This window comes from Podarcis pityusensis (genome assembly GCF_964106645.2).
Source record: "Podarcis pityusensis genome assembly, chromosome: 13".
Lineage (NCBI taxonomy): Eukaryota > Metazoa > Chordata > Lepidosauria > Squamata > Lacertidae > Podarcis > Podarcis pityusensis.
In genome coordinates, this window is record NC_138038.1 from 2,053,791 (window position 1) to 2,061,765 (window position 7,975).

At 48.2% G+C, this 7,975-nt stretch overlaps 1 protein-coding gene across 1 annotated transcript; it reads right to left on the minus strand.

Annotated features, from left to right (window-relative positions):
• Positions 1-1,630: 1,630 nt before the first annotated feature.
• Positions 1,631-7,207, minus strand: ISCU (iron-sulfur cluster assembly enzyme). The gene is made up of 6 exons (XM_080977125.1): positions 7,150-7,207; positions 6,209-6,402; positions 4,191-4,304; positions 3,930-4,040; positions 3,225-3,303; positions 1,631-2,463 (listed from the first exon to the last, which is right to left on the minus strand). Exons 1-6 carry the CDS (start codon positions 7,190-7,192, stop codon positions 2,366-2,368), a joined length of 639 nt encoding a protein of 212 aa, XP_080833251.1. The 5' UTR covers positions 7,193-7,207; the 3' UTR covers positions 1,631-2,365.
• Positions 7,208-7,975: the final 768 nt, after the last annotated feature.

Here is a 7,975-nt window from a genome sequence, read left to right on the forward strand (position 1 = left end):
ATCTTGGCTGGCTTTAAAAGGGGACTGGATAATTTCATTGGGAGGGGGGAATGGCTACTAGCCCGGATGGCTGTGCTCTGCTTCCATGATCAGAGGAATGCTTCTGAATACCAGTTGCTGGAAAATGCAGGAGAGGGCCTGCTTGCGGGCTTCCCACTGGCTGGCCACTGTGAGAATAGGAGGCTGGACTAGATGGGCACGCACTGGCCTGGTCCAGCAGTGCTGTTCTTCATGTCTTCTGTTAATGGCGGTGATTCACACGTGAGTGGACCCACCTCACTGCTGGTGCTGGGCAGCTCTCTGAAGTGTGTAAAGCAGGGATTGTCAACCTGGTCCCTACCGCCTACTAGTGGGTGTTTCAGGATTCTAGGTGGGCAGTAGGGGGTTCTATGGCACAAGCTGAATTCTCCTTCCATCGAGTGCTGGTGAGCAGTAAGGAAATTTTACCATCAAAAAAGATGCATTAGTGGGCGGTAGGTATGAAAAGGTTGACTACCCCGGTGTAAAACAAGGGGAAGTGATTCAATCTGAAATGCTCCCCTGGGACAGGCTGGATATAGTCGGTTGGTTAAGAATATAAGGGGAGCCCTGCAGCAGCAGCAGCAGGGTCAGACATTTGGCAAAGGACAAGATGGCACCCCCATTTCATGCACAGAAGCTGGACTGGCAGCTGAATCTTGTCTGGATGCTGATGATGTCTTTGTGAGACAGCTTTGGGAGCACAGGGCAGGCTGCCCTCAGGGACTTCTTATTGCCACTCCCTATCATATGCCACCCAAGGCAACCCCTTCCACTACTAAACTCACTTCAAGAATCAGTCCAACTGAAACATGACTTTTTCTCTCCTCTCCTATCCACCACCCAGAAACTAAAAAGGGAAGTCTTCCTTAAGTACTAGTTCATTAAACCTTTTTTATTTTTCAGGTTGCTTTGGTTGTAAATCAGCCAAGGAACCTGGAAATGTAGTTCTGGCCTGTCACTATTCCTGAAGCTAAGGACTGTGTAAGAAAACTCCAACTGAGTTCTTCTGGGCAATAGCATCCCCCTGCCATTCCTCGGGGGGGGGGGGGGGATAAATGCAGATTTTGCTATGAATACACCCCTCACATTAGTGAAGGACTTTTTGCCTTTCTTACTGAGAAACTGAGCTATCTTGTCCTTCTAAGCAATGCTGTTCTCTAATGGGGCTGACTGCTTTTCAAGGCTGTTTCAAAGAGCACAGGGCTGGCATTTTCCAAAGATGATGAACAAATCTCCTAAGTGTCAGTTGCTGGGGAGCAAGAGGACTGTGGCCTACATGCCCTGCTTTTAGAAGGGCCATAAAAGCAATCGGTAGCAAAATGTCCCTGTGTATTCTCCCAAAAGGAGCGACCCTACAGGGTCCCAGCCAGCCATTCCCGCCAAGGAAGGCACCACAGTCTTCCCTCCCCCTCAGTTTGTTTTCTCTCTTCCCACTGTCACTCTGTGTTGCATCCTCCACACCCACCCACCCTTGCCACCCCAAGCAGGCTGATGCCTCTCTCTTGCTTCTCTGTGGTCTGGCTGAACACTGTTGTGTCAAATAAGGCATTTATACAAATTCCTCTTCTAAATTCAGCCTGAAATTTGCTAGGAAGGAACACACAATTCATTGAGCCAGAGCACAGCATATATTATCTCTATTTATTTCTATATAGCATACACTGTACATAAAATAAATCTGAAACTTGTGCATAAACTGTCTGATCACACAATCCTTTTCTTTAAAACCCAAACTGGGGAATAAGGATAGGAACATGGTTGTTTCTGCCTTAATCTGCTGTTGGGGTAAATCTCCTCCCTCCCGGCTAGAAGAACATGCTGCTGGCGACGGGAAGGGAGATTCTTGCTGCCTCATCTGTGGAAACAGGAGAGCAGCTTCTACCCTCTTTAGTCCCCAAAGATATCTAGAGTGTGCTCAATTTCCCTTCCTGTGGGGAGAGTTACAGGTCCCTGACTGTTCTCTTGTACCAGGCAGCTTTGCCCGAAGCGGAAATGGGGCTGCTCCTTGCAACAGCAGGCCATGCCCTAGCAAACATGTAGGCAATTGCCTCCTACACACTGAAAGCTGGAACGATTACTTATAGCAAAATTCTCACACTGAAATCACAAGAAGGTTCTTCTCTTTCCTCCCACATGTAGAAGGAAAACAGAAAAGCTGGTAGCAAAGATGATCAAGGCGACTGCCCTGAGGTGGTTCCAATGCAGCCTGACATTGTGCATGCTTCCAAAATGCACTAAGGTGATTTGTTGGCTACTTGCTGTAATTGCCCTGCTAAATTACAATTGGAATGACAAGGTTGTCGCGGGACAGGCCTCCAGGCCTTTTGACATACAGCACCTCCTTCTAGGCCACGCTTGCATTTTTTCCTGGCTCACTGCTCTTCGGCCCCTGCTTCAACTTGTAATCTGCTAAGGCAGCCCTGATGGCATCTTCTGCCAGCACTAAGGGAGGAAGAACACAAGTGAAATATTACACTGGTTTAACAGCGGAAGTCGAATAAGCAAAATAATTTCAATCCTGAGTGCCAAGGACTCTGGGAGAAGAGCCATGCTTCTGGCTCTCTCCTGCAACTCAGCAGGCCAATTCACAACCTTGGCAGTAAACCCCACATTCACCTTGTGGTGACCTTTAGGCATTTCTAAAGTGAAGGAGAGATTTCCTATGTGCCCAGATTTCTGAGTTTTGAGGGGTGCTCTTACGCCAGTTTATGACTTAGCATGGGCATAGCACTTGTGCACAAATCAGTTCACTTGCCTTCTCAGCATTCTTTACAACAGCCCCATAAAGATAAGCCAATATTATTCTCAGTGTCTCAACCCTGACTCCCTTTTCAACAGCCTTCCACTGAGTTTAACGGCAGGAACTATAACAGGAACTTCCTGGTTCAGTCTATCACAATGCTAGCTCCAGAACCAATTTCCAGCCTCCCAAGGTTGGAGAACTTGTAGCTGTACAGATGTTGTTGGATTACAACTCTCCTTAGCACCAATCAGAGAAAGGCATATGCCCTTATATTCTAGCTCTTCACTTTCTCTAAGAACATACCAACTACATAGAAGGCATCGCTGTAAAAGAACTTCACTGACATCCACCTTTCTTGTTCATGATTGACTATTTGCATTTGGGGCCTTCTGGTGCTTCTTTCCAACAACTTGTCTGCAAAGAGTTTCAATGGTAACAAAGGACAAAAAAGGTTACTTACTGGAGCAGTGCAATTTTACTGGAGGAAGGCAGAGCTCTTTAGCAATGTCTGTGTTTTTGATCTTCAAGGCTTCATCAACCTGAAACATACAAAAATTACTACTTAGCCTTCCATTTCATACCATGGACTTAGGCACACAGGACTACTGCCTTGCACTACCAGACTTCAGGTCTATCAAGCTCAGTATTGTTTAGAATAACTGGCAGTGGTTCTTTCAGAGAAGGTATCTTCCCAGTCCTACCTGGAGAAGCTGAGGATTGAACCTAATACTTTCTGAACACAAAACAGGTGCGTAACCTACAACTTTTCCATAGCAACTGCTGCTAACTGCTCCACAGACATAATTTCATTCTCTATTGCCAGCTTACTACCCCTCTGCTGGAAGCAGTATGCTTCTGAAATTCAGCTGCTGAAACGGGTAGGAAGGGTGCTGCTGCAATCATATCCTGTCTGCAGGCTTCACAGAATCATCTGGCTGATCACTGAGAACAGGATGCTGGACTAAAAGGACTTTTGGTCTGATCCAGCTACAGGCCTCCACAACTGACTTCCACATTATTAGACTCTTAGGATGATGCATGCAAAATCTACCCTCCCTGGACTGGAAACGACTTTCTTCAAGCAGCCTAAGAGATGGTAATACAGCATGAAAGGTTTTTTTTCCAAAACAAGGCCAAGGTATATATTGACAGGCATCAGACTTACCGTCTTGCCCTTCACCCATTCAGTAGCCAAGGAACTCGAAGCGATTGCTGACCCACAGCCAAACGTCTTGAACCTGGCATCTGTTATCTTTCCATTTTCATCTACTTCAACCTGAGGACATTTTCATGAGAGTGACTAAGCATTGCATTGAAACGAAAGAGACACTTCTCTTGCTCACAATCACAGAGAATAGAGGGTGAGAGATTGGAAGAGGCTTTATTGTCTCACAGCCTTTGGTGCCTCAAGGCAGCACTAACTTACTTGCAGCTTCATGACGTCCCCACAGGCTGGTGCTCCCACAAGGCCAGTCCCAACATTCTTTGCATTCTTATCCAGGGAACCAACATTTCGTGGGTTCTCATAGTGATCAACAACCTGGAATTCAAAAGCAAAGGTTTGATGTGCATCTTCAAGGGACAAAGGTGAATCCTTGAACGAGATAATCATCCTGGACCCTTCCAACTCTGCAATTCTATGATTAGGGCTATTCACGTATCATTTAATGGAGTCGCAAAGTCTCTGACTGCCACCTACTGGAGACATTTCTTGACTGAGCCCTAGACATCAGGGGTGTCTATCTTTGGATTTTCTGCATCATCACACAGGTGACTGGACAAGGCAGCCTACAGGGACCCTTCCAATTGTTTGATTTCTGCCACTCAGTCCAGCACAACTTAAAGAGATCCCCAAGAAATGACTAAAACTTATCCCAGTCTCATAAAATATCTGTCAAGGGGAGGGGGAGTGTCTGCAATGCCCTGTGTACACAACCTTGTAGTCAAAGTGCTCCTCCACATTATGGGCAGGAGAAACAAACAGCATGGCCCTTCGAACCCAGCAGGGAATATACTGGTACACAGTATCTAGCCAATACTAACACCAGTTCTAAAAGGGACGCGGGTGGTGCTGTGGGTTAAACCACAGAGCCTAGGGCTTGCAGATCAGAAGGTCGGCGGTTCGAATCCCCGTGATGGGTTGCTCGGTCCCTGCTCCTGCCAACCTAGCAGTTCAAAAGCACATCAAAGTGCAAGTAGATAAATAGGTTCTGCTCTGGTGGCAAGGTAAAGGGCGTTTCCGTGTGCTGCTCTGGTTCGCCAGAAGCGGCTTAGTCATGCTGGCCACATGACCCAGAAGCTGTACGCCGGCTCCCTCGGCTAATAAAGCGAGATGAGCGCCACAACCCCAGAGTTGGTCACGACTGGACCTAATGGTCAGGGGTCCCTTTACCTTTAATACCAGTTCTAAGCCAGCTGTCTGCAAACCCCCACCACTGTGCGCCGTTTCCTGCCTCTCCTTCTGTGCCTCCTTTTGGTATACCACCCTTCATATGCCAGCTCTCTATGTTAGCCCTGTTCCTTCTGCATCCTTCCTCCTTCCCTCCATGAATCACACCAACTCCCACAGCTTATGATTACCGTTAATCATTCCTAGAGCACATGGATTTCACTAAGCATTGTACACAAGAGCAAGGCAGTCCCTGCCTGCAGGCTAACAGTCTAGAAGCCATGATACAAAATGGAAAAGGGATGAGAGTAAAAAAGGGCAACCTCAGTCACCAACTTCTCTATCTACCCTGCCCCACTGCGAGGCCTTTCCCCATGCCTCCCTCTGACCACCAGCTATTTGTTAAAGGTCACCACTCAATTTATTATTATTTTTTTAAAAATAAAGTGTCCTCATTATTTATACTAATTAACTCCTCCCAGGCATCTATTCTGTTTGAAGCCCACTAAACTGTCCCCTCCCCAAATCTGTGCAGGCTTCCCTTCTCACCCTCTTTCTGGTGTTCCACTCAGTTTCCAGCCACCCTTGTTGTATCAGCCCCAGGTCTACAAAGATCCCCAATCCTACCTTAGTCCCCCAAATCCTTATACATCCCCTCTCCAACCCCCCCCCCCGGTTTTCCCCCAACACCCCTTATGACCCCCATACCTGCGCAGCGTTCCCTTACACCCCCTTGTGATGTCCCCCATAATCCAGCTACCCATTTAGAATGACAGCCGCTGCCTTATGGAATCACGGAGCTGCGGAGCGGAAGGGGCCCTCCAAGGGTCCTCGAGTCTGTCCTCCTGCGATGCAGGAGCGACGGCTGAGGAACCCTGACAGGTGGCCGCCTGGCCTCTGCTTCTCAAAACCCTCCAGGGAAGGAAGGAGGGTCCGCCACCGTCTGAGGGACCCCCCCCCCGAAAACCCCTGTTCTGCTGGGTCCTCCCCCCTCGCCCGCCTTTCCCCTGCGACCCCCAAAGCCCCCCTGGAGTGAGCCAGCCCCCGTCCCCTACCTTCTCGTGGTATCCCGCGGCGAGGGGAGCCTGGGCCGGCCCAGGCCTCAGGAGAGCCGCCGCCGCCCGCTGCGCAACGCTCGCCCTCAGCGCCGCCATCTTGTCTGCTGGAGGAGGACTGCGACGCAGGAGACAAGGACGGCGCGAGATTGTGACGCCACGCCTGCAGCGCCAGGTGAGGCCACAGCGCCCTGCTGAGGGCAAAACGAAACGGGCGTCATTAGCCACGCCCTCCGGGAGGAATAAACTTAACCCGTCCGGGGAGGGAATTAACCTGTTGCTGCCTGGATGTTATTGTCATTATTGTTATTTGTCTTATTGTTATCGTTATTATTATTATTGCAAGTTTTGATTTGTTGCTTTGTCTGCAGTCCTAATTCCACTTGGGCGCGAATCCTGCTGAATTCAGTTTGATTTACTTCTCAGTAGACATTATGTACATACATACATAATTCTATTTGAATTCCATCTTTCTAGGGTTCAAACCATGCTCCATGCGGCTTACAACATGAAAAAGCACAATTCCAACGTAACAACAGTAGTCATAAATAATAAATATAACAAAAAACACATAACCAAGCATAAATCAGAGTACTGTAACATCTGAAATGAAATACAAAAGATTACAGTCAATAACTGTAACAACCCACCCACTTCCCAACAAAACCTCTTAAAGAATTCCCAAGCCCGAGGCTGTTCAGCGCCACAGCTTTTGTCAGGCCCTCACCCTCCCAGGCCTAGTGCGGGGAAAGCCGGCATCATTTGTACGCCGCTGCCGCCACCCAATGCGTTTTAGCTTTGGGGTGCAAAGGAGCTATGTTGGTGTTTTGGTTTTTTTGCTTTGTTGCCTTTTATTTATTAGAACTGTTTCTATCCCACTTTTCATGTCAGCATCACAAGGCAGGGGACACAAAAACACATTAAACGACATTGAAACTTACAGAAAAAATAGTAGTCAGGCCAAAACCGATATTTGCTGACCATAATTACTGTACTTAATTATTGAGAGCATAAATGTTTAGCAGTCATGAGAGAATGCCATCAGTGTTGGCATCCGCTTTGATTTTACAGTTTTATATGTATTTTTACACTAATTATTTTATTTATTGAATATTTTATTGGGAAGTATGCAAATAATGGGAGTAAATAAATGATTTATTATTTGAAGCAGGTGGGCGTACAAATACTTTTATTTATGGCCTGACATGACTCTGGAGAGGACCCAGCTTTTATGCGTGGCTCTTGGGCCCCCATCACCCAACCAGGGGCTCTGGAGCAAATTCAATGCAGCTTTAAGAGCAGATGCCTCCCCCCTCTCTCAGCGCCCCTGCTCTGGCAAATGGGTTGGTCTCTTTTGAAAGTTACAAAGGGAAAGCAACTTCTGATCCTCCACTCAGCGACGAAGCTCCCTCGGAGGCCACTCTACGGAAAAGACGGGATATCAGTGTCATAGCACACACACAACCCCCCCCCCCGAACACACGAGACCCAACCAAACAGGAAGGTCTCCTGCGCAAGCTCCTTTCTAGCCAACGGAACCAGAGCAGCGACGCGCTGACACACTCAACATGGCGGCCCCGGCCTGCCTTTCCCTGAGCGATGGAGAGGGTCCTTCTGTCCTTCCTTGAGGCGACTGCGGCACGCCGAGATTTTGGGAAAGCCCGACATTTATGCCCCTTCGAAAAGAACCAAATGGCGATGCCCTTCACCTGCCGGGGACGCTTCCTGTCCAGCAGCCCTTCTTAAGAGCTCTGCGGGACCGACACC

Excerpts from the sequence above, each read along its gene's own strand:
- ISCU (XM_080977125.1), bottom strand. The coding sequence starts at position 7,192 with ATGGTCAGCAAATATCGGTTTTGGCCTGACTACTATTTTTTCT. Across the intron at positions 6,403-7,149 it reads GCCTGACTACTATTTTTTCT|CAGGGCGCTGTGGCCTCACC; the intron begins GTAAGTTTCAAT and ends TTTTGCCCTCAG. Across the intron at positions 3,304-3,929 it reads AATGGGTGAAGGGCAAGACG|GTTGATGAAGCCTTGAAGAT; the intron begins GTAAGTCTGATG and ends TGTATGTTTCAG.